A 23,888-nucleotide genomic window follows, 5' to 3' on the forward strand; every position below is an offset into this window, starting at 1 on the left:
AAATGCGATGGACGCGACAACGTGCCTCGACGTGTCGCGGTTGAAGGTTGAGAGTTGAGGCTGACCAAGGAGATGCAAGTCAGGCGACCGGGAGCGACGAGGTATAAGTAGTGTTTAGTTGAGAGGACCAGGCTGAGTCGGCTGGGGGGTCGTGTGTGGAACAATGTGATGATGAAAGGTTTGAGAGGATGAGAGGATGAGAAAGTGAGAAGAAGAAGAAGATAAATGTGACTGTTGCGAGGTGTGGATGATGAGTCGACACGCGCAGGAGGAGGGGGGCCGAGGAAGGTGAGCGGTGAGCGGTGGGAGATCTGGGGACGGGTAGATTTGTGCTACCGGGATGGTTCAAACGTCAAACCACCCCTGGACGACATTTTGCTGCTGATCGTCCCTCACACGCCCTCAACTTTGTTCCTCGTTTTCGCCCCCCGTCCTCATCTGCCAGCTGCGATTCCTCCCAAGCCAAGGCAAGCAAGCCAACCAGCCAGCAAGCCAGCAAGCCAGCATTGCTTGCATCGCCGGGCTCGATCGCCGCCCCGAGGATCCGAGGGAGCTGTAGCGAGCAGGCGCCCGGCGGAAGGGGGGATGCCCTTGAGACTGACGCGCCTACAAGACAGCGGTGCGGTATGTCGAACATGGGCGGGGGCTGCATAGCTTGTTATGGGCTGCCCGTGGTCAAGCCCGGCTCGGCCCGTGATTACATGTCCCATTCAGTTCATCCAAACCCTTTGGCTCCTCGAACCGTCCCGGCTCCAGGTCGCTCCTGATTCCAAAGCCAAAGAACCCCGTCGTCCCTGCAACCGCCGCCTCTCTGCCTCTCCGCCTCTCCGCCTTGCCGCCTGCCTCGCCGCCTCGCGCCGCCTGAACTGTGCAGCCTCGACTCGCGCGCCCCGCTGCCCATGCCCGGTCTGTCCTGCAAATCCTTTGAACCGTTGCCGGGGCATTCATCCTTTCATCCACCCACCGGAAATATAGACTGTTCGCACGCCGTGCACGCCGCCGCGCTCGCGCCGCGAATAGTCAGCCAGATTGCTTGAGCAAATCGTCCGACACTGGATCAAAGTATCCGCAGAGGAGGCGCATGTGGCGACACTGTCGTTGTGCACGCTGTTGGGAGAGATCCTGAGGATGACTATAGGAGCGTATGCGCACAGAACACCACACGTCACACCTGAATAGTTCAAAGGCCTACAGTACCAGGAGACAGGCCGAACAATGGTAACCCGCAATGTGCAGATTGCGAGGGGCGCTCTCAAGCAAGATGACATTATTGAGATGGCGTACAAATGTTCTGTGGAAGATGGATGTGACATCAGCAGGTCGATCGTCGATCACCTGCGCCCTTTCCAATAATTCCTTCAATTGAGCATCTGAGCATTCCAATATTCCAACGTGATCAAAACGAGGCTCTCGGTTATCGTCGGCCATTGGAATAATCCAGCTGCCCCACTTCGTCGTTTTTGTTCCCGAAATTCACCCTCCACGTGGTATCTATCCGCCAACAGTCCCACGTGGGTGTGCCTGTGAAGTACGCGCGCCTTGCGTACCTGCGTGCCTGCAAACCTTCTACCCCCAGTTAGGCGCGGAGAGTGAACCCTTCGCCCCACTGCCCAAGGACCCAGCACCGCTGCAGTGAACGACCCCCGTTGCTTTCGCCGGATGCCCACAACAAGAGTGTTCAGAGTGGGACCGTGGGTCCATGTCGCAGACTCTCAGGAGGCAGTAGGCCGGCCGAAGCCGAGATGGAATCAATGAGATCAAGCCCAGGAGCGCAGGAGCAGCTGCACGCCCGCGGCGGGATGCGGCAGGCGGCAGGCAGCAGGCGGCAGGCGGCATTGGCAGCAGGCAGAATGCAGAATACAGGGTGGAGTGCAAAGTGGTATGGGAGGGGATGGTCACCGACCCAGACGCAATCCTCACTCAATCACTCAATAGCCATCACCAACCGCACAACCATCTGTCAATATCATCCATCCACCCATCTCTTTCATCCCATCCTTCTGTCTTTGCTGTCTCAACATCCATCCATCTCTCGTCCCCTCCCACCCCTCCCTCCATCTGGCACCCACACCCATCCTCCGAATGCTCCACCACGCCTAGTGCCCCTCCAACCCCCTCCCCCATCAAAAGCAGCACCTTCATGTCGGCCCTCCAAGGTCAGAGGCCACCTGCAGGTGCTCAGCCTGGGCAATCGTCCGCCGCTGGGCCCTCGGCATCCGCCCCCTCCGGCCCTCTGCACGAACAGCCCCAGCCCGTTGCTTCCTCTTCCCGCAACCCTCAGCTTGGGCCGCACCCATACTTCCGCTACCCCACACCTACGCCCGACCAGATCGAAGAGGAGCTTCCTCCGTACTGGGAGGACGAGAATGTTCCCCTAGGGCCGCTGCTTGACCGCCTTGCGCGTAAGAGCTACAGCGACATGCGCACGCTTGTCGAGAAGACGTTCGTCTCTCGCTCCTGCGAAAACTGACGCCAGGTTGCCTCCACTCGCACCACGACAGAAACCAAAACATGTCATTGAGTATGCCAAAACAACGCGCCAGGCCGTCCTCAAGTACCTCGCCGTACTCAGGTGGAAGATGAGCGTGGATCTGGCGACCACCACGCAACCGCACGCGAACGGATTGCCAGCTGCGGCTGCCTTCCCCACGCCGCACTCGAATGGCGAGTCGAACAACACTTCCCCTGTCGCGTTCCCATCAAAGGGCAAGGGCCGCGTTGATGGCACCGCTGAGGAGCCCGTCGTGCGCGGCAAGGTCACTGATGCGAGACGAATCCAGCATTTCCTCGAGCACCAGAACCAGCAGCAGGAGGCGGCGATCACCCACATACGACATGTGACTGGTATGATCGACATGTTGCGGGAACGCAATGCCGACCTCCTCACTGCGCTTTCCTTGCAATCCACGGGAACTTATTCTCGACTGCCTGCGCAGCTCATGGAGGACTGGGTACCGCGCGCACCGCTCCAGCCACCGGCAGTCCTGGCCAACATAGAGCGGCTGAACGAACACACGCGCTACAGGTTGCGTTGTGTCGACTACGTCCCTCCCGATCTGGTTGTGGAGCGCGTCGCCGATGGACGCGTGTACGCTCGCGGTGGAGGAGAGAACGGCTGGATCGCACAGCTGTCCCTCGAAGGGTTTGAAGAGGACAGCAAGTGGTGGCTCTGCGGCTTTGAGTGGGCCTGGAAGGTTGATGGGGCTGAGTCCCCGAAGCCATTCTCCACTCCAGAGCTCAACCAGATTCTGGCCATGTGCAATCACGAGGTACTTGCACCTCAAGAGGGGGAAGGGGACAACGTCGATGAGGGCGATGCCAATGCCGACAAGGCGAAGGTGGACGCTCCACTTGTACGGGTGTACAATTTCCTGCGTAGGTGCCAGCCATCATTGTGTGACTGACGTCAGAACATTTGTCGCTTGCGTATCAGCTTGAGGTGCTCTACTCGCAGGCTCTGGCCATGACACAGGGACGATGGCGGGGGCAGCTTCAGGTTGAAATCGACCGCACCAAGAAGGAGCTGCGACTGAGGTACTGGATGTGAGTGTTGGCGAGAGACGTAGCTGACAGCAGCCGACAGCGGACCCAAGCACCACCAGTTGCCGCGCCAGGGGTGAAGCGACCTCCCCAGGCGCCGACCGTGAGCTCTGTCAACAACCAGCGGCCAATGGTTGGCGGGACTCTGACCTTTACGCTGGCAGAGGCTACATCGCCGATGAGTGAGGCCGAGCGGGTGTTGCGAGAAGTCGCTGTGTGCGGGGCCGAGCCAGCAGACCGTACGGTGCGGTTTGAGTTGGGAATCAAGTGGGAGGTTGGTGAGGCGGGAACGGGCGGCGGACTGAAGGCTGGTGAGGCCATGGACGCGTCGGGCCTGAAAATCGTAAGTCACGGCCGCTTTGCAGTGGAATATTCATGCTAATCAAAAGGACCCATCATCTTTGAGCATGAAGGGGATCGTCACGGCCGCGACGAGAGCGCACGCTGCACATCTGTCACGGGTGAACACCACGCCGCTCTTGACGAACGAGCGACTCATCCTGGATCCACTCAACCCTCCGCGGATGGAGGAGTCGGAGTCGTCAAGTACACGACCAGTCTCCCTCGTCGTGCCCTTGCCGTCTCGCGGACAGCTGTCCATTGCGGTCTCTTCGATCTCTGGGCTACTCGAGATCGAAGATTCCATTGCGCGTGACAATGGGCAGGTCATGGAGAACAACCGCACATTGCGGGCGAAGCTGGCGACTAACTCGTCCAACGAGCAGAAGACGCGGTTAGCCGACGACGTGTACCGGTTGGTGTCCGCCATTATTGTGGAGGATATCGAGGACAATCTGCGTCAACTTGGTTTGCACCCCCTGCGCCGCGTCGCCTTGCGAACCAATGACCTTTCCAAGACGGACTTGCATCCGTCTACGACTGTCTTTGTGCCACTACCCGTGTCACAGAACCACTACTTCGTCGCCAAGGTCACGACCAAGGGCATTGCATACGAGTTGCTCAAGCTCTTGCGTGTGCCCATGGAAGGCAATGGAGGCATGAAGATGTCAGTTGGCGAGAGGATCCCCATCGACCTCGCCAAGTTGGTCGAGCGACGGGCTGCCAAGGGCGCCAAGCGCAACCTCGATGGCGAGGAAACGAGTGCAGACATGGCTATGCTCAAGTGGGAGAGTGCGGCTGGAAAGAGCGGTCCCTTCCAGGTCCACGCCCGCGACCTACGTGACATGTTCACTTACTGCAACGCCCTTGTCGCACAGACTATGGTTGAGCAGCAGCTCAAGGACCGTGGAATTCCTTACACAGCTCAGTTCCCCGACGAGGACGACTTTGCGGTGCCGCGCAGCCGCTCGGCGCTCGCGGGCATGGTGCCGAACCTTTGCGTCAATGCGAGCCACCTGTTCAAGGATGGGCGTGCGGCCGAGGTCGCGTCGCCCAAAGTTTTCCTTGTCATCAAGAATTGGTGGTCCGGGTCACAGTGCAATGTCGAGACGATCGTGCGCCTTCGCCACCAGCCATCTCTCGACAGTCAGCCCGCCGCGCCAGTGGCTCGTGCCTCCGACGCCGGGCGCGCAGAGGGCATTACGTTCGATCAAAACACTCTCACTGTGCGCTTCCACGCGCCGAGCATTGCGCGCTGTGTACCTGATTTCCTCGAGCAGTGGGAGCGCCTCAGCAAGGTCATCGTCGTCGCAGGGGAGGGTGAGTTTGCGCTCAGCGACGGCCGACTGACACCAGTCAACCGCCTTAACAAGCAAGAGGAGTTCCGGGACATCCGCATGCTCTCCTTTGACCTGTGCACGGCGAGTGTGCAGTATGCACCTGGGTTCAACGTGGCGATAACGTACACACCAACGTCGGACTCGTACGAGGCGTCCTTCTCTCGTACAGCGGTGCACGGTGCGACGCCGGCCCTGGGAGGACCGCATAGCGATGGCGGGGACAACCCACACGCGGCACTGGCTCCGCTGCTGTCGGCCCACCTGAACGAGCTTACGCAGCTCGCACCGGTGGGCGGGCGCGGCCACGCGGGCCGCGACTTCTTGCAGCTGCTGCGCGCGACCCTTCCGCTCCTTCTCGAGGCGGAGGCGCTGCGCGTGGCAAGCGCAAGCCCGTATCCCGCGCTCGTGGTGCGCAGCGTGATGGAATACAGGCTGGTGTGGGACCACGAGGCGAAGACGCCTGCGCGGTATGCCCTCGATGTGCTTCTCACGCAGGCTGGCAGTGCGCGCTTCCTGCTCTGCGACGCGACGCGGCGCAAGGATGTCCCAGAGGACCTGACGTGCGGGCCGCTCACGCCTATCCCGAACATTGCCAACGCCATGCTCAAGGGGTTCCAGGCTGCCAAGATCGCCAAGGTGTCGACGCCGAGCGGGCCAGCGGGCACGCCGCGCACGCCCAACCCCAAGACGCCAGGGAAGGGTATCACGCCCAAGGAGGCCCGCGTGAAAACCATCACGCCTGTCATGCCGCCCGCTGCGCGCCTCGATGGCGGCGAGAGCATGATCTGCTCGCTGGGGGTCATGCACGAGGTACTGCGTGCGATTTCGAACGAGATTGAGATCTCCATCGGTGGCGTACCTATGGGGCCGGGGAGTGCGCGGGGTTAGAGGAGAGAGGAGAGAGTCGGTCACATGCATTGCATTAGCATTGTTAGTGGAAGAGGTGTCTGGTCTATTGCTGCATACTGCTACTGACGATCACTGCGCGAACGGGTTCTCGATTTCTGCTGTCAGTCCTGGTTTCCACAATTCGCTCACCGGCCAGCCCGTCGGTCGGGGAGATGAGCACGACGTTGGGGCCGCGGAGGACGACAAGGCCGAGCGTGCGCTCTGGCATCTCATTGTCTGGAGTCAGCGAAGTCGGTGGGGGAGCTCACTCTCGTAGTGCTCCACGACGTCGTCCATTACGAGGTTCATGAGCTGGTCGTACCCCTTGAGCGTGCCGGTAACTGGATGTCAGCATCCACGCGTTGAGTAGGTAAGAGGGTATCATCTGAGACGAAGAGATGGGAATGACGGTGACAACTCTCTTCCTCGAGCGGTCAAGAACGGCTGGACTGCGACCCACCCGCTCTTCGCATATAGCAGCCGTCGCAATCCACGCGCGTGTATTGCATCCTTCATGCACCCCACCCCTCTACCCTTCGCTTCGTGCACTCACCAGCCCGACCACCTTGCAGCGTAACGCGGATGCTCTTGTCGACATACAACGCGAGGTTGAGGATCGCCTCGCGCTTCTTGCGCTCCTCGGGGCGTCCGCCGCCACGTCCACCACGGTGTCCTCCTCGTCCCTGGTCGTCAGCCCCTCCGCACCGATACGTACTCTTGATGACATTGTTGTGCTAGAATGGAGAGTTCAGGAAGGTCATAACATAACACGAAGTAAGTTGTTGCCATGAGTTCGAGCGGGAGCAATTCGAGGCAGGCACTCCACGATCCGTCGAAATCGCCCTCGAGCTTCGACAGCTCGCCTTCGTCATCTGTCGCGACGAGCAACAACATGTCTCAAGACCTCTCGTTCAAAGGTGAGATTCGTGGCGACAGAGCTGACGCCAGCACTCAACCTGCTTAGCCGTGAGCGTGCGGTCTACGGCCTGCGCAACGGCGACTATGAGCGGTATCGGTGAACCTTCCTCCGTTTCTCTCGCTGACGCCAGCCACCACTGCGCCAACAAGCTCCATCGCCTGCGTCAGGTGACGGGGCTCACGAACGGCAAGGGCAAGCAGTTCAAGAAGGCTCCCGCGGTTACGGCTGAGACGGCGACCGATGTCCGGTGAGCTGGGCCTAAACGGACGACAAGCCGCCCCGCTGACACCAGCCACCTCCACCTCGTCCTCTTCTCCGCCGAGCGCGCTCTCGCGTACTCGCACGAGCTCAAGGCTTTGGCGGGCAAGCCCAACGCTCCCCCCTCGACGCGCCGCGAGCAGATCTCGTGGCTGCGTCGTGCGCACAAGCTCGCGTCATCGTTGCACGAGATTGCGCGCACCCTCGCGACCTCCGACCGCATGAACCAGCGCACCCTCGCCGAGCTCACGATCTACCACCTGAGCGTGCGTGTCGAGCTGTCGTTTGAGCGCGGCGCATACGCCGAGGTCCTTGCTGAGCTGGCCGCCCGCCGGCGCCTGCTTGATACCCTCGCTGGCGCTGCCCGCGACTCGTACGACCAGGCGCTTGCGACCGAGTTCATCGACGCTTACGACCCGCTGATCCGCTTCAGCGCGTACAAGCTTGGCCGTGCCGAGTCGCACGACATTGACGGTGTCGTTGCCGACATCGACGCGGACATGATGGAGGAGGCGTCGCCGGGCCTCGGCAAGCTTGTCGAGTCGCTGCGCGCCGAGACGGGCGCGGCGGAGCTGGAGGCTGGCCGCCGTACGCTCGAGGATGTCGAGTTCGCGGGTGACAAGGTCGAGTTCCGCAATGCCGAGCTCGTCGCCGCCATGATCAAGGTCCAGGAGGCGCTCGGCCGTATCAACAAGAGCGCCGGAAAGGCGACGGGTCGTGGGGGCATGAAGGGTTGGGACCGTGTTCTCGGTGTTCTCGGCGAGGCTGAAGGCACCGCCCGCCACCTCCTTGACGACCATGAGGCGACGGCGAACAGCACGCTGCGCTCTACGCGCACCACTGAGAGCTTGTCGCTGGCCCACCAGTACATCGTGTTCCTGCTGTTGAGCCACCGTATCCGCCGCGACCTGCTGCTTGTTGACACGCTCGCGTCTGGACCGAGCAGCTTGCCGGCCGACCCGACGGTCTTCAAGGTGCCCGGCGGGCGTGTCAAGCTCGAGGAGGCTGTCAAGGGTCTTGCGGCAGTCATTAAGCTGTACGACACAGTGCTGCAGTCGCTCTCGCAGGCGCGTTCCCTCGCGATCGTCGAGGAGAAGGACGGCGTGCGTCGGGCTGCCGAGGCTGCTGAGGCTTACTTCTCCGCCACGCGGTGCTACAACCTCGCTCGCCTGCACTGTGTGCACCCCAGCCCGTCTTACGCATCCGCCGTGCAGCTGCTCGAGCGCGCAGCGCGGAACGTGGCTAGTGCTAGCGACGCTCTGAAGGAGGGCGGGCTCGCTGAGGAAATCGTCCCGTTGTCCAAGGAGCAGGTGGATGCGCTGGGCGAGAGTGTCGAAGCTCTTTCGCTCGCCGCCAAGCGAGCACTCTTCGCCCACGCCGTCACCAAGCCTGTGTTCTACGACTCAGCATTCAACTACATCGACCTGCCGATGGAAGAGCTCCTCGAGAAGGCTGGCAAGGGGCTGCCGAAGAAGGAGAAGTCATCCGCCCCGGCGCCCATTGTCGCGCCAGTCCCTGCGAAAGCTGTCAAGGCGGGGCCGTCGTCTCCCGTCAGAGAGAAGCGCGAGGCAACGCCACAGCCCGCTCTCAAGGACGAGGAGGAGGCGCCCGCCGCAGGCAAGAAGGGTGGCTGGCTCGGAGGCTGGTTTGGCCGTGGCTAGGTTAATACTATCTGAGCATGCATCTCAAGATAAGATTGCACATGTTGCGTATGTGCGAGCAGAAATGAGTCCCAGAGCCCTCGAGGCGAGATCCGACGAGATTTGGATCACTGCGGGGTGATTACGTAAATTTTCCCCACCAACAAACCACTCTCCTGCGTCATGGCGCCTCTCCTGCACAACCACACATCCACCATGCCACCCCCGAACCAGCGGCGCCGTGCGCGCGGCGGGCGAAACCGTGGCGGCGGCGATGGTGCCGGTCCCGGTACCAGCTCCGGTGGTGGCGCAACGGAAGCGAACGCGCTCGGCGCGAGCACGAGCACGGCCGACACGACCTGGAGCGGCAGCCCTGGAAAGAGCGCCGTCGAGCTCTACAAGTGGGTCGTGCAAGGACGAGCTGACAGCAGGGATGCGCAGGCGGCGAGTGCCGAGCTCAAGAGCCTGATGCAGAGCCAGCCGCCGTGGACGCGAGAGGCGGATGCCGTGCGGCAGCGGTGAGTCTCGCGCTAGGTCCGATAGTCCGGCCTGCTGTGCCATCGCAGTCGCTGGCGCAACGCCAGGACAACTGTTTGCCACTGTGCTGTCTACATCCTTCTTCTTTCTCGACGCCCCCTCCCCCCGTGTCTCACGCTGCGCCCGCCCGCTGCGCTTGCGTGGATCGGCGCCCCTCCGGCTGACCGCAGTGCGCGCAACACCTACCTCGCCGTGCTCTTCCAGCACCCGCTCTCGCCGCATGCACAGACGCTCGACAGCCTGTGGCTCAACACTACATACACGCTAATCCAGGCGTACCGCGACGTCGTGGGGCGCGTCGAGGCGTCCCTCCCCCCGCGCAAGGGCAAGGACAGCGCAGACCTGCGCCGCACCCTCGCGCGCTTCCGGCAGGCGCTGGGTGCCGAGGACGCGTTTTACCGCGGCCTCATTGGGCGGATCGTCGCGTTCTACCGCTTGCAGGATCGTGCGGCGGACCACCTCGCGCTGGCGGGTGTGCCCGTCCCCGAGGCGGAGGAGGGCGACGAGCCGCCCCTGTCGCGCGAGGAGGCGGAGAAGAAGCTCGGGCTCGTGTACAAGGGTCTCATATGTCTCGGCGACCTCGAGCGCTACAAAGAGCAGTACTCGGAGAAGGCGCGTAGAGATGCGCGCGACGGTGTGGCGCAGCGCGACGCGAAATTCGACCGCGCCGTCATGTACTATGAGGTGGGGCGGGGACTGCAGCCGGACAATGGTGAGCCGCGGCCATGACGACACTGACGACAGGCATGGCGTTTAATCAGCTCGCCGTGATAGACGGATACCTGGGCGACCACTTCCACTGCACATACCACTACTTCCGGGCACTGGCGGTGCGCCAGCCCTTCCCGGGTGGCGAGGTGAATCTCGAGCGCGTGCTCAAACGCGCATTTGACCGGTGGCGAGTGGCGCGTCACGAAGGCGACGCCTCGCCGGCTGACGGCCTCGAGGCCTTCCGCCGCGATCTGCTGGTTATCTGCGCCATCCTGTTCCTGAAGGCCAGCACGTCCCATGTGTCACACATGAGCAACGTACTCTGCGAACAGTTTGCACGTAGCTTGCGCGCACGCAAGCTTCCCTCGGAGACGATTGTCAAGACGACGGCCATGGCCATCGGCTCGCACTGGTACTGCCGCTTGGACGCGAGCCGCGGCGGCCCCGCAGCGGGTGCGGATCCGGCCGAGACCGCCAAAGCCGAGCGTCGGCGGTTGGTCGAGGATCTCAGCCTGCGCTTCCTGTTCACTGTTTACACTGCGCTCGTAAGCGTGACCGCCGTGGAGGTGGAGGAAGCGCTGGCCGCCAGAGCAGGAGAAGACGAGAGTGCCATCGCAGACGAGGACGACGATGATGTGGACACTGTCCTCGCCCTCGCGGCCAGAATTACAGCCGTGGTGCGCCGCATTCTTCCGAGTCTGCGCATCATGAGCCGCTGGCTCAAGAGCCACCTCGAGTATGTGAACCGCGCGGCTCACGGTTCCAACCCCGAGCTGCGGAGCACTATTGAGACTTTCTGGACCGAGTACAAGCGCCTCATGCTGGGCCTCGCGCGCCTCTTCCCACTCGTACAGCTGCCGAGCCTCGACGGACCCCTGGAGGAGGACGTGGACATGCGCGGCTTCCTACCCTTGCGTCGCGGTAATGCAGAGGAGAGCGTTGAGCCGCAGCGCGCCGACGTACACCCAAACGAGGAGCAGCTCATGCGGATCGCCGATCTCCTCGTCGACGTCAAGCTGCTGATGCAGACTGAAGCAGGCGCGTCGGTGCTCAGCGATGGCTTCCCGAGCGCGCCGTTTGTGGCCGGCAACAGCGAGACGGCGAGTGTCAGCGTCGCAGAGACGGAGGACGACCCGGTCAACCTCGCGATGCGGGCGGGGCTTATGGAGGGCAGTACGGTAGACGATAGCGGCGACGACGAGGTGATCATGTGGGAGAGGACGTGAGTTAGACACGCAAACCGACGAGCTGACCACAGCACGTCGATAGTGGAGCAGTCAGCGCGACTTGGCGCGCATGGTCCGCAGACCACTACGGCGCAGGATCTCCTTCAGAACCTCTCGCTCGCACCACACCCACCTCCCGGTAGTGGCAACAACGCACTTCCTGCGCCCATGCTCTTCGGTGGTGACGGCGGCAGCATCTGGGCAATGAGCCGCGAGGAGTCGCAGAAGGGTGCACAGCGTGCGCAGCGCACCACCCACGCCCACGCCGTGCCGTGGCAGAGCGAGAATCAGCAAGGGCACAGGCTATCCAACCCCGCGATCTTCGAGTTTGCCCAGCCGCCACAGGCGCAACAAGCACCACAGGCGCAGGCGCAGCAGTACGGACACCACGGGGGATCGTACTACCAACAGTACGCTGGGGCACATGCGGCTGCGCACCCCTCCAGTGCGTGGTCGACGCCTGCACCCGCCCAGCAGAGCCAGCTGCCGCACTCGGGACAGCACGCCCAGCCATCGTTGTACTCTAGTCAGTCGGGGCAGCACTCTGCTCAGCACTCTGGCCAGCACTCTGCTCAGCACTCCGGCCAAAACTCGGCCCCCCACTCTGCCCCTCACTCGGGTCAGCATTCCGGTCAACACTCGGCCCCACACTCTGGCCAACCGACACCGCATTCCGGCCAACACTCGGCCCCGCACTCAACGCAGCCCTCCCCGCCGTCATGGCGCCCGCGCCCGGCGACGCAGTCCCAGAACATTTGGGGCCCGCCCGAGGGAGGCAGTATCTGGAGTGGCGGGCAACGCACGGCCAGCTCCGCGGGCTGGGGCTACCGTCCCGGGTAGCACGAGCTCAGCGCCAATCATGGAGCATCTGACGGGAGCAGGTATCTCGGCGCGGCTGATCCTTCGTACGAGCCGCGAGACAGCGAGGGGGACGCTGCACGCCGAGGCAGACCCTTCTTGCGCGATATCAGGCCCACTTAGCGAGGGTAAGAGGCGTGAGAACGTGAGCGAGCGAAGGGACGTGAAGCGTCGATCAGATCGTGAGATGTGAGACTTGGATGGTGATGCAGCGAGTGGAGATGTGTGATTACTTGAGCACGGATGTGTTGTTGAACATCAGCGATTGGGATGCGCTCGCCTCGCGATGCAAGTCCACATCATCAAGACTGCACAATGTCCGAAATTTACTACATGGCGGCCGTGGCGGACTCGGATATGCCCGTGTACCGGCCGGTGTCCCGGTTGGGAGCCATCTATAGCCGGGTTGACGCTTTTCGCTGACACTTTTCTGCAGACAAGTTCGGGCTCTGGGGAGCCGGTGGGGAATGCGTCGCGTGGCTCCTCGGCCTGGCGAGGGAGACCCGCTGTGCAGAAGGCAAGTAGAGCAGAGGCGGGGAGGCCGAGGAGGCCCTTCTGACCCTCGAGGCACCCCAGCCGCCCGCCTTGATGTTGCGGCCGAGGCCGTTTGCGCTGCGAACTCTGCCCACTTGACCGGCACGCCTGGGCCGGTACCCGCTCACCCCCCCAGCCCCGCTACATAAGATCGGTGGACGGGCTCGTGTCCCCCATCCTTCACACAGACTGCATAATGGCTTCCCGCATCCAGACCGTCTCCGAGCACCTCAAGGGCGACAACCGCGCGCGCCTGTTCGCTAAGAACGCCGACGATGGTGAGTTTGTCTTTGCTGTGCCGCTGTAAAGCTCGACAGCTCGCCGGCTCGGTCGACAGCAAAACCCCCCAACCCCGCTGGCTTCGCTCACACCCAGTCGTCATCACCTGCGCCAAGCGCACTCCCCTCTGCAAGGCTCGGAGGGGCGCGTACAAGGACACGACCTACGACGAGCTCCTTTACGCCACCATGGTCGCCGCCAAGAACTCGATTGGCATCGACACTTCGCTCGTTGGCGACATCTGCGTTGGCACCGTGACCACCCCCAACGCGCCCAACACCGCGCGTCTCGCCGCCCTCGCCGCCGGCTTCCGTAAGTTTTCCGGCCGCTTGGCGTTTCCAGAGTCAGCGCTGACGCCGCAGCCAACACCGTCCCTTGCCAGACCATCAACCGCTTCTGCTCGTCGGGCCTCATGGCCGTCTCGACCATTGCGAACCAGATCCGCAACGGCGAGATTGAGATCGGCTTGGCTGTCGGCTACGACGACCTGACGCACGACAACGGCAAGTCGTTCGGCTTCTCGGACGAGGTCCTCCGCACCCAGGAGACCAAGGACGCGCTCCAGCCCATGGGCTGGACCGCCGAGAACGTCGCGGGCGACTTTGGCATCTCGCGCCAGCGCATGGACGAGTGGGCGCTCAAGTCGCACAACCGTGCCGAGAAGGCCGACGCCACTGGCGTCTTCGCCGACGAGATCGCCCCCGTCGTCGTGCCCCAGAAGCAGAAGGACGGCTCGAAGAAGTACGTCGAGGTGACGCGCGACGACGGCATCCGGCCCGGCACGACGGCCGAGTCGCTGGCCAAGGTCCGCCCCGCGTTCCCGCAGTGGGCGCCGGGCCACTCGACGGGCGGCAACGCGTCGCAGATCACGGACGGCGGTGCATTCGTGCTCATGATGACGCGCCGCAAGGCGCAGGAGCTCGGCCTCCCCATCCTCGCCAAGCACGTGGCCACCGTCGTTGCCGGCCTGGCCCCGCGCATCATGGGCATCGGACCCGCGTTCGCCATCCCCAAGCTCTTCGAGCGCACCGGCCTCGGCAAGGACGACGTCGACCTCTTCGAGATCAACGAGGCCTTCGCCTCCATGATGGTCTACTGCATCGACAAGCTCGGCCTCGACGGCGAGAAGGTCAACGTCAACGGCGGCGCGATCGCCCTCGGCCACCCCTTCGGATGCACCGGCGCCCGCCAGGTCGCCACCGGCCTCAACGCCATCAAGCGGACCGGCGGCAAGGTCCTCGTCACCTCCATGTGCATCGGCTCGGGCATGGGTGCCGCCGCCGCCTTCATCAACGAGCAGTAAAAGGGTCCAGTGGCCTGTGGGTAACTTGGTAGATTGTTGTCATGTCAGTGTGCAGTCATACGCGAGGACGGGGTGGGAGTTGGTGGGGCAGTTTGGGGAGTGTCGTTCCAGCTGAACAGACCATAAATTCGATGAGAACATCATAGCACTGGAGTCGGGGAGCCGGCGATCAACGAAGCGGGGGCGCAGGAGCGGGTCAGCTGAGATGCCCATCGTATCAGGGGTATCCCCAAGATGCCCATCGTATCAGGGGTATCCCCGAGCCGAAAGACGCAATTCATGCTGCCCACTCCTCCGTTCTCCGCTACGTCCGCGACGTAGCCGGCATCACGTTTTAGGCGCCCATCATACCGCCTAGCTCGACGGTATGCGCATTCCCAACGCGTGATCTGATGACGCTGGATTGGATCTGTGGTGGCGTGGTCGCTTAGACGCGGAAAATGCACAGTGACGCCGGTAGAGACCGTGCACATGCCGACCTGTTTGGCTCTGCGGACCGGGCGGGCTGCGGGCTTTGCGGACTGGATGCGGATCTGCGGACTCTGCGGACTGCATGCGAATGTGCAGACTGCCAGTCTGCATACGGCATCGCCATACTGGGTGCGCTTGCATCACATGCCACTGCCGTCTCATTTTTCAAGACATCATATGGGAACAGCCGCGTGGCAATGTGGCGGTGCATGATCGAAAAACGTGCCCCCGCCACTCACCATACCGTCTGTGGTCGCGAGGTGTGCCTCCGCGTACAGGCCACTCGGGCGAGACACCCAACTTTTGTCCGTGCAACCTTGACGGGAAGATCTTTAGCGCAGTCTGCGACACCTCACGACGAGGGCCACTACCGCAAGATACGGAATCAGGAGCCTTCTCACACAAGACTAGATTGTAGCGGATCCTCAGAACATGTTCATCATCAAGGGTCGCAGCGCCGCAGTCTGGCGGATCGACGGGATCGTCAAACCTGTGCGCCAGAGTTTCACAGGTGGCACATGAATGAGCCACTCCAAATGCTGCGGGCTGCAACATCGTTCATTTGTCTAGCTGCTAGCGGCTCGTGAACGTCATACATGTACGGACGAAGCACTACAAGTTCTCCTCCTAACTGTTCTCCGTATATTAACACCTAGGGGTGGTAAGTAAAAGTTTGAGTATCGTAAAGGGTGGGCGTGATGGAGTGCGGTTTAGACGACACGCTCGTTGTGCATGGTCGTCGCCTTGGGTCCGCGGCTCCAGAAGTGGCGGCGTGGGGGAACACCGACAGCTAGCCGGGTCAGCTTTATGCCTGGTATGGCTTGTTGTTATACCCACCGTTAGGGGCGTTGGGGTCGTAGGGGGCGGTGTGGGCGGCGGTGTGGCGGGGCCCGCGCTGCCAGAAGCGGCGAGGCTTCTCGTTGTAGTGAAGAGCGTCCTGCTCAGCGCGGAGCTCGCGCTCGCGCTGCTTGTGCTTGTTCGAGCGGCCGCAGCAGCACGAGACAAGGGAGGTGAGCATGGCGATGAGGAGGAGAATGGTGGCGACGAGGGTGAGCCAAGTGCCGGTGCCGTAGTTGGCGCGGCCGCCAGCGTCACCAATGTTGTTCTTGACCATGGCAAACGCGACAAAGTCAATGAGCATGGCGGCGAGAGCCGAAAGGAAGGCGAGAAGTGCCAGGAGCGAGGCAAAGAGGTAGCCAATCTTGTCCGCAGCGCAGGCGGTGATCATAGCAAGGAAGGCAAACGCGGCGGCAATGGGGTGAAGAATGAGGCCCTTGGTGACAGCAGTGAGCGACTTGGCAGCGCTGTCCGAAACGCCGTCAATGACACCGGTACCCTGGGTTGACTGGCCAAGCGAGAGCCGGTTGGTGAGGCCGGTGAGGTCGTAGCCAAGCTTGGTTCCAGAGCAAGTGTTCTGGAGGCAGTAGCCAAACGCGCCAATCTGGGCAAAGACGGGCTCGTGGACGGTCATGAGGGTGAGCGAGTTGATAATTGGTGTGGACACTGGGATTAGCGGTGACTCGGGAGTGGGTGGGTGGGGGTCTCGCTGGGTGAGACTAGAACGTACCGCTCGCCAAGATGAGGAGGACGCAAGCGACCAAGAGGAGCAGGCCGGTGAAGCCACCGATGATCATGATGTCGAGGTGTTAGTGGTGGTCGTCGGAGTTGAGAGGGTCGCGGTTGTCGCGTCTAAACACTTGATGGGAGATTGAGAAGAAGAGAGAATGATGTCGAGATGTTCAAGATATGGGGGAGAGGGGAGGTCTGGGATTTGCAGGAGAGCGGCACGGCGGCACTGCGGGTGGGGTGAGCGTTACTGCTGGCGCACTGCTGAGAGCAGAAGCGGTGGTGCTGCTGGTGCTGCTGCTGTGGTGGCGATGCGGTCATATTCTGCTGCGACCTGGATAGAGCGCGTCAACCTCGATCCCTTGCCTCCCTTCCCGGGGCGAGAGCAGCAGCAGCAGCCAGCAGCAGCCAGCAGCAGCCAGCAGCAGCAGGAGAGCGCTAGACACGAAAACAAACTCTGTCAGCTGCTGGGAGAGAGAGAGCGAGAAACGGCGAGAGGGTTGCCACCAAAGCCAAGACATTCTGCGGCCCGCAACAGGTTGCGAGGCGCGACAAGCCAGTGACATCACTCCGATCACTCAAACCTCCCTCCCTCAGGGCCCAAATTTCCTTCTCCTCACCTCAAAAGTCTTATCCTTGGCGCTAATGCACTAATCCCATCCCGCGCTCCTGCCTCTCCTGCGCCCTTTCCAGATCTCCCCCCCCATTGTCCCTGACCGTCTCTATTAAGGGAACGGCGGCACGCCGCGCTCATCGGCGTGCCACAGCCGCACTTCGGAGTGTCTCCAAGGATGCAAGAGGCCGACAGTGCCTGGGTGTCAGCTAAGCATCCCTCCTCAAGATCCTGCACAGCCCTTTCACGTGCCACACCTTGTGGATCCGTGGAGCTGACAACATGCATCTCCCGCTTTGCTCCTCGTCCTCCGTCATTGTCTATTCCCTCGTTAAACGTCATAGATGCTCAGACGGCTGGTCATGCTGTTCAGTGACGCACAACCCAGCAGCTGGCAGCTGGCAGAAGGTACGGCTTGACATTCGCCGACGCCAAGGCCCGCTCGTCCCAAACTCTGGCCACGACAGTCACAGGCCATACTACTGACCCTAAATCCTCTGACTGCAGTCTTTTGGCTCTGACTCGGCTCGCGGCCTCACAGCTCCAACCGCAGCTCGGGCTATTGAGAGCAAACAATATCTCCCTTCTGCCATCACGGATCACGGACGGAACGGGACCAGTTCGAAACGTACCCTATACCCATCGACCGTAGGATGGCCTGCATCGGTTCGACTTGAGTTTGGGTGTGATCGCGAGGCAGAAGTGCGTTACGGTAGGCGCACTCCCAGACCCCATTAGCTTCCGACAAATAGTGTAATTCGCGTTCTGGGTGGGGGAGTTATGTCCAGCTTGCAGGCTTGCGTTGCATCGGACCGTAGAACACGGGCTGCCCCTTGCGGCACGGTCGGGCGAGGTGCAAGTCCACTCTCCCTGCCAGGACGAAGCAACCGTCGGACGGGTCGCTCTCGACGCGTCGTTGTTAGATGAGCCGAAAAGTCTTCCGACGCGTTGCAGGGCTCGCAACACGCGTGGGGGCCGCGAATACGAGGAGGGAGAGGTATTAGGGTGAAAGTTCAGTAAAACACCCAAGTAGGAGGTGGCCTAAGATCAGTCCCGTGAGTGATCGACGCCACAGTGTGATTGTTGACCATATTACGGCCCTTTTGATGGACGGCAAGCTGACTGATGATCCGATGATCCGATGAAGTACAACTTGCTGAGTGCATGTGTATCTGTGGCGATCTGCAGTGTGACCGGACTGTCGTCGCCGTCTCAGAATGCCTGATGCGTGAGACGTGCAAGACCGAATTTCAGTCGATTCCGTTGAACATACGGGCTAGGAGCATGCTCGCCTGAGTCAAACACACCCGAAAGCGGCGTACGCAGCGCAGGCTGACACTGCGAGAGCGGGCATGGGTAACAAGAGTTCAGACTGCAGACTTGCCTGGACTTCATGCGTCTCGAGTACTCTCGTGACGCGAGAACACCACGAAAGCATGGCAGTGGCGCAGCGGGCTGGAATGTGGGGTCTTCCACGCAATCTAAGTGCCTGCCTTCTCATGTTGGGGGTGACACGGCGCCACTGACATCAAGCGTGAGAGATCGGCGCGACAACTCCCACACTCACAGTCACTGCGGTGAGTTCCCGACCGGCCCGACAGAAGCGGTGGATTCGACACTCAAGGTGCGCTGAATGCCACATTGGCTGTGCGTGGTGCACCATTAGACATGAGCGCTATTCTGGGCAGTGAGCGTAATGTCGATGATGCCGCAGCTTCCGACTGCGGATCGGCGGCACTTTACCTTCGGTGCACGCGGTGCAACGGCGCAGACTCGGTCAGTTACAAGATCGGGGTTTGTGACGCGCGCCGCCTCGCTTGTAAGCTTGTGTAAGGCCTGTGCCTCTGCGCTGCGCCGCAGGCAGCTGCATAAAGCATCATAGGCGACTTGGACTCCACGTGGGCTGTGTTTTGCCATCATGCCCTACGCTCTATGCTATACACAGTCAAAATGTGTCTCCGGCATCCACCAGGCGATCCAAGCGACGGCGTTCAGAGCGTTGAGTGAGTTCTAGATACTGGACCTTCCTTTGCGTCAGCCTCGTTGCAGCGGCAAAGAGAAGAGAGCGGCGGCGCTGAGACCACCGGTTCGCCCGTACTCGTCCCTCTCAGCGGCGAAGCCGAGCACGTCGCCCTCGACCAAAGCTGGGCAAGGAAAAGCTCAGCATGACTCCGAATGAGAGGTACTCCGGAATGACATACCGAGAGCACGAGTGGTCATGGCGTTTTGGCAGCGCGCTGCTTGGGTGGTCACAGACGGAGGAGACGCAATGAGTATAAGGCAATCGGTGGAGACGTGGAGACGCGAACTGAGGGGAGTGAGCAGGCGATGTTTGATGCCTTCCTTTCTCCTAGATGACGAGGATCCAGTCATCATGAGCAACCCTAATCGTTCCTTTACAATCTAGATATCATTTAACAATTCATTAGACAATTGGCAGCCTTGTCTTATCAGTGGCGAGCTTGATGTGGGGTATGGGGTTGGCCCGTGCCTGTGGGATCATCTTCCCGCCTCAACGCGCCTGAGACGCTGCAACATGCCTTCCTTCGCGCGCCATCGCTCCCGTCCACAGCACAGCTCGCGTCTTTTGCCCCTCAACGCACCTACCCACCTCCTCCTTATAACCTCCTCTTATTGTCATCTCATCTCCTCATCGCCACCATGGACAGCATGGACCCCGTCGCCACCCTCGGTGAGGACATCGTCCTCCTCATCCTCGACCACCTCGCCCCAGCCGACGTACTCGCGTTTTGCAGCGTGTCCCGCTCTTGGCGCGACTTTGTCGATGACCACGACGTATGGCGCCGCATCTGCCGGCGCACGGGCATCGACGTGCGTGAACACCTCCACGCGCAGGAGGAGCGCGCCGCCATCGCCCGCGGGGAGCAATACAGTGGCGAGCTGACCCGGGAAGCAAACGCCAACGACTGCCGGAGTGCATGTGAGTCCCGTGGACATGCAATTGCTGATGCAGATCTTGACACCTTCCCCCTCGCCAAGGCGTGGGAGGAGCGGCACATGTACGAGACGCTTGTGAAAGCGCCTGCCTTCAAGCTTCGCAGCATTTACATAGACCACGGCGAGGATTACATCTACGCCCTGACCGAAACCACCGTCTCCGCGCGCGAGGAATGCCTCCTTGTGTTGAACAAGTACACTGGGAACCTCCTCCAGCGCATCCCCGGGATTACGCCGCACGCCACTGTCACAGTCGGCGCAGGTTACATTGCTGTGTCCCAGCACCAGCGAGGTGGGAGGCATCAAAGCGATGACTGATGCCAGATTCGCCGCGTGACCGTCGTCGCGAGTACTCTCCTCTCGGCACTGTGACTGTGTTTCGTACCGCGACGGCCGCGGGGCGGACGGGAGCGCAATGGCGCGACCGCGGTCCCCTCGAGTTCGCCTGCCACCTCACTGACGATGGCGTGAGACGCTCAGGCAAAATGGCGGTGGGGGTGGTTCGTGGACAGGGAGTGCTCGTCGCTGCGGACGAGCACACCGCTCATCTCATCAACCTTGACACTGGCAATCGCACATCGATCGCTCTCGAGCGCGTAGACACTATCGACTCGCCGTTATTCAGCGACCGCAACCTGAAGGACAAGGAGGCCAAGGTTTGGGTGAGTACGACTTGTTCTATGTCGACGCTGACCTGCAGTCCGTCAACATCACCGATGAATACGTCTTTGTTGTCACACAGTATCAGGTACACATCTTCACACACATTGGAGAGAAACTTGCGGCGTACCCCGACCCATGTGCCGACTATCTCGCTCATGCTGGATTGGGGTTCGGTGTGGAGGCCCGGTATCCATACGGCAGCTTATTCAAGCCTGCTCCCAAGACCCCGGCGTCCGCGCCGCCCGGCTTCAGTTTGGCGTGGACATTGCAATGGACGCTCGAGGGGGCGCACCCAGATTCTCACGAGTTCGCCGAGGCGACCGAGGGCGCGTTTGCGTACCCCAGTGAGTGGGATGACGACCATTCGGACGATAGTTCGGATTGGCATCTGGAAGAGCGCTTCCGATTTGAGGGCATGAACGCGTGGCTACAGGAGTAAGTTGTCTAAGTTGAGGAAGGAAGTGCTGACAGCAGTGTTTCATTTACGACGGATGACTTGGTCATTCGCGGTCGCCAAGGCGGGATATTTATCGTCCGCGACTACCGACGAGTGTTGCGCGAGGTGCGCGATGTAGAGGAGTATCGGGAACGAACAGCCTACATCGGGCGCCACACGGTAGTTATCGGATTTCGCGAGAGCAACGACGTTGTTGCTTGCTACGGCAACCGAATCGCCGTTCATGCCGCTGATGTACGTGTCACCCTCTGGCAAGACTGAAACCAGACTGTCGTCTTCCTCATTGACACAACCCAACTTCCATCGATGCCATGGCTCGGCGACGAGGATGATCAACCTTGTGCTGTTGTCTACGCGTTCGAGGTCTCCTCGTTGGAGGGAATGCAGGACGAGAGCTCGGTCGTCATGGACGCCCGCGGGATCTACATGGCTGACTGGGACATAGGAATGCCTGGTCACGGCATCGAGTACGAGGATATGAACGAGATCCACCGAGACGAGGACTCATGGCCCTTCGCAATCCGACCTAACTGTGAGTACGAATAGCACAGTATCTAACGGCAGGGGGCTGCATCAAGGCGTGGATTTTCCGCCCGACGGGGGCGCTGCTCCACCGACCTTATGCTAAGGCGTGGGCGGAAGCGGATCATCACGACCACTGCTCGCACACGTGGACGCTCCACTTCCCGTCCGAGGTGCATGTGGCTCCGGACTGGCAAGATGTGCTCGATGGCGTCGCGGCGATGTTGGGTGAAGACGTTTCTTGGCAGGAGGGGGACGGGGACGAGTGGGAGGACGAGGAGGACGGGGAGGGCGAGGAGGGCGCGGAAAACGGGGAAAACGGGGAGGAGGGAGGTCATGTGGATCAGGGAGACGAGGTCATGGAGGGTGAGGAGGAGCGAATCGTGATGCGCGGGACAGATAGGGAGTTCCATGAAAGCGCCGAGCTTGAGGAGGCTGGCCCGAAGGCTGGTGAGGTGGATGCCGCTGTCGGCGAGACGTGTGTCGAGCGGGGCACGATTCGTGATGGAGTGGAGAGTTATCTTGGCGGCGGGGCGCAGGGCCTGGCTATGCTGGCAGACCTCCTCGAGCAGATGGGTTACGACCGAGACACAGAGGGGTACAGCCGTGTCGCATAGGTACGATTAGTTGTAGTATTTTCCTGCATTCCAACTAGGTATTGAGCTGTGACAGGTAATCGCATGGCGCAAACCCGCTTGTGGTTCTGTCCACCGCAGTGAGAGAGTCCCGAGTCCGCGTACTGCCCCACGACGCCCATCACCCAACGAGGAAGTTGTTCGTCACATCATCTTCCCCAGCAGGTATCTCTGATCGTATAGTGGCTAGTATGCTCGCTTGTCATGACCTGGCCGCGGGAGACCGGAGTTCAATTCTCCGTCAGAGAGCACATTGAAGATGCAACGTCTCCTTTTTAGCAGCAGAACCCAGCCTGACAAATTGACGAGCGCACAAGCCGCACCATGGCAATGTGTGTAGTTGGTTCGATCGTGTCACAGCCGTTGGTGGTGCCTGAGGGCCGGCGATAGCCGGGCGGAATGTGTTGAGACAGCCAAGATATTGACGCCACGGCGTCCGCGCTTTGTCCTCCTCCACACTTTTCACCATGGACGTGGCGCTGCTCAACGCGGAGCTCACGACGACGGACGACGAGCTGGAGCTGACGGACAACGAAGTACCGCGCAAGCTGCGGCAGGGGAGCGCGCGGGCGCTGAGCCCCGGCCCACTGTCGCGGCCCGTGCGCGGCCCGCCGGACCTCGAGCGCGTCGAGCACAGTGGGAGGCAAACGGGACCCAAGGGCGTGCGGGACGATGCGCGCGCAGCGGCGGCGGCTGCGAGACAGCGCACAGCGGACGCGATCAAAGCCACGCGGGCAGAGCAGGAGCGGCGGGCGATCGTCGCCCCGTCGTTCCGGGAGGAAGAGGCGCGGCGGGCGCTCGAAGCTGTCCGGATCGAAGAGGAGGAGGACCTCGCGGCGCTCCGCCGCCGCCGGCTGGCCGCGCTCAAGCGCAGCACGGTGCGCGAGGTCGACAGCGCGGGATACGTCGCCGCGGTCGAGCGGCGGGGCTGGGTCCTCGTCGCGATCTACGAGCCCGTACGTTGAAGCGGGGAAGGAGCTGACGACAGGACATGCCGCGCTGCGACGCGCTCCTCGCTGCGCTGCCCACCGTCGGCGTGCCGGCTGTGCGGGCGCGCGCGGCGCGCATCGGCTTCTCGCTGCTCGCGGACACGGCGCGTGTCGACCGCTACGACTCGGACTCGGAGGAGGAGGGCGAGGCGCGCGCAGACCGCGACGTCCTCCCCACCTTGCTCGCGTACCGCGACGGCGAGCTGCGGCATAATTGGGTGCGCGTGGATCTCGAGCCTGCGTACGCACGCGGCCTCGGCGCGCTGCTGGAGAGGTGGGTAGTTCACAGAGGTGGCTGACGCCAGCGAAGGCATTTCGGCGCCGCACGCTGAGGAGAGCGATGAGGAGAGTGACTGATCTGCGGTCTACATATTCATAGCATTGTGCATTGGTGGCATAGCATGGGCGGGGCTGACATTGGTGATACGATGGGGCCTCCTCGAGGTCATGCACAACACGGGCCAGCCGAGGCCGACCGGGCTGCGAAACCCAGCCTTCTCGAACGACAGCTTCGGTCAGTCGTGTCAGCGCCCCCACCGACACTCCGTGTTCATGTTGCATCAGACTAATCCTCCTTACGGACACCCAAATCCGCTGCCTGCTGTGACCACCGTTGCGAGGGGATGGGCTTGGTTGGCGCAA

The 23,888-nt window shown here is 61.7% G+C and overlaps 9 protein-coding genes across 9 annotated transcripts; 8 read left to right on the forward strand and 1 right to left on the reverse strand.

Moving 5' to 3' along the window:
- Positions 1-2,140: 2,140 nt before the first annotated feature.
- COLE_02331 (uncharacterized protein) lies at positions 2,141-6,107 on the forward strand (the record flags this gene model as incomplete). Its single annotated transcript, XM_018421189.2, has 6 exons — positions 2,141-2,442; positions 2,477-3,375; positions 3,411-3,543; positions 3,577-3,883; positions 3,930-5,199; positions 5,236-6,107. The coding sequence occupies 6 exons, from the start codon at positions 2,141-2,143 to the stop codon at positions 6,105-6,107; spliced, it is 3,783 nt and encodes a 1,260-aa protein (XP_018281271.1).
- Positions 6,108-6,999: 892 nt separating this feature from the next.
- COLE_02332 (uncharacterized protein) lies at positions 7,000-8,945 on the forward strand (the record flags this gene model as incomplete). Its single annotated transcript, XM_018425720.2, has 4 exons — positions 7,000-7,024; positions 7,056-7,122; positions 7,157-7,273; positions 7,319-8,945. 4 exons carry the CDS (start codon positions 7,000-7,002, stop codon positions 8,943-8,945), a joined length of 1,836 nt encoding a protein of 611 aa, XP_018281273.1.
- A 195-nt stretch (positions 8,946-9,140) lies between these two features.
- On the forward strand, positions 9,141-12,238 carry COLE_02333 (uncharacterized protein; the record flags this gene model as incomplete). The annotated part of the gene is made up of 5 exons (XM_018426412.2): positions 9,141-9,325; positions 9,356-9,442; positions 9,632-10,173; positions 10,206-11,394; positions 11,431-12,238. The coding sequence occupies 5 exons, from the start codon at positions 9,141-9,143 to the stop codon at positions 12,236-12,238; spliced, it is 2,811 nt and encodes a 936-aa protein (XP_018281274.1).
- Positions 12,239-12,986: 748 nt separating this feature from the next.
- On the forward strand, positions 12,987-14,372 carry COLE_02334 (uncharacterized protein; the record flags this gene model as incomplete). The annotated part of the gene is made up of 3 exons (XM_018422215.2): positions 12,987-13,068; positions 13,166-13,381; positions 13,432-14,372. The coding sequence occupies 3 exons, from the start codon at positions 12,987-12,989 to the stop codon at positions 14,370-14,372; spliced, it is 1,239 nt and encodes a 412-aa protein (XP_018281275.1).
- Positions 14,373-14,812: 440 nt separating this feature from the next.
- On the forward strand, positions 14,813-15,430 carry COLE_02335 (uncharacterized protein; the record flags this gene model as incomplete). Its single annotated transcript, XM_018419800.2, has 1 exon — positions 14,813-15,430. One exon carries the CDS (start codon positions 14,813-14,815, stop codon positions 15,428-15,430), a length of 618 nt encoding a protein of 205 aa, XP_018281276.1.
- Positions 15,431-15,553: 123 nt separating this feature from the next.
- On the reverse strand, positions 15,554-16,477 carry COLE_02336 (uncharacterized protein; the record flags this gene model as incomplete). The annotated part of the gene is made up of 3 exons (XM_018422216.2): positions 15,554-15,633; positions 15,681-16,346; positions 16,411-16,477. 3 exons carry the CDS (start codon positions 16,475-16,477, stop codon positions 15,554-15,556), a joined length of 813 nt encoding a protein of 270 aa, XP_018281277.1.
- Positions 16,478-19,558: 3,081 nt separating this feature from the next.
- On the forward strand, positions 19,559-19,927 carry COLE_02337 (uncharacterized protein; the record flags this gene model as incomplete). Its single annotated transcript, XM_018419801.2, has 1 exon — positions 19,559-19,927. One exon carries the CDS (start codon positions 19,559-19,561, stop codon positions 19,925-19,927), a length of 369 nt encoding a protein of 122 aa, XP_018281278.1.
- Positions 19,928-20,297: 370 nt separating this feature from the next.
- COLE_02338 (uncharacterized protein) lies at positions 20,298-21,361 on the forward strand (the record flags this gene model as incomplete). Its single annotated transcript, XM_018419802.2, has 3 exons — positions 20,298-20,642; positions 20,681-21,078; positions 21,118-21,361. 3 exons carry the CDS (start codon positions 20,298-20,300, stop codon positions 21,359-21,361), a joined length of 987 nt encoding a protein of 328 aa, XP_018281279.1.
- Positions 21,362-22,724: 1,363 nt separating this feature from the next.
- COLE_02339 (uncharacterized protein) lies at positions 22,725-23,603 on the forward strand (the record flags this gene model as incomplete). Its single annotated transcript, XM_018426413.2, has 3 exons — positions 22,725-23,213; positions 23,246-23,520; positions 23,552-23,603. The coding sequence occupies 3 exons, from the start codon at positions 22,725-22,727 to the stop codon at positions 23,601-23,603; spliced, it is 816 nt and encodes a 271-aa protein (XP_018281280.1).
- Positions 23,604-23,888: the final 285 nt, after the last annotated feature.

The sequence above is a fragment of the Cutaneotrichosporon oleaginosum genome (genome assembly GCF_008065305.1).
Source record: "Cutaneotrichosporon oleaginosum strain ATCC 20508 chromosome Unknown ATCC20508_contig02, whole genome shotgun sequence".
NCBI classification, from domain to species: Eukaryota; Fungi; Basidiomycota; class Tremellomycetes; order Trichosporonales; family Trichosporonaceae; genus Cutaneotrichosporon; species Cutaneotrichosporon oleaginosum.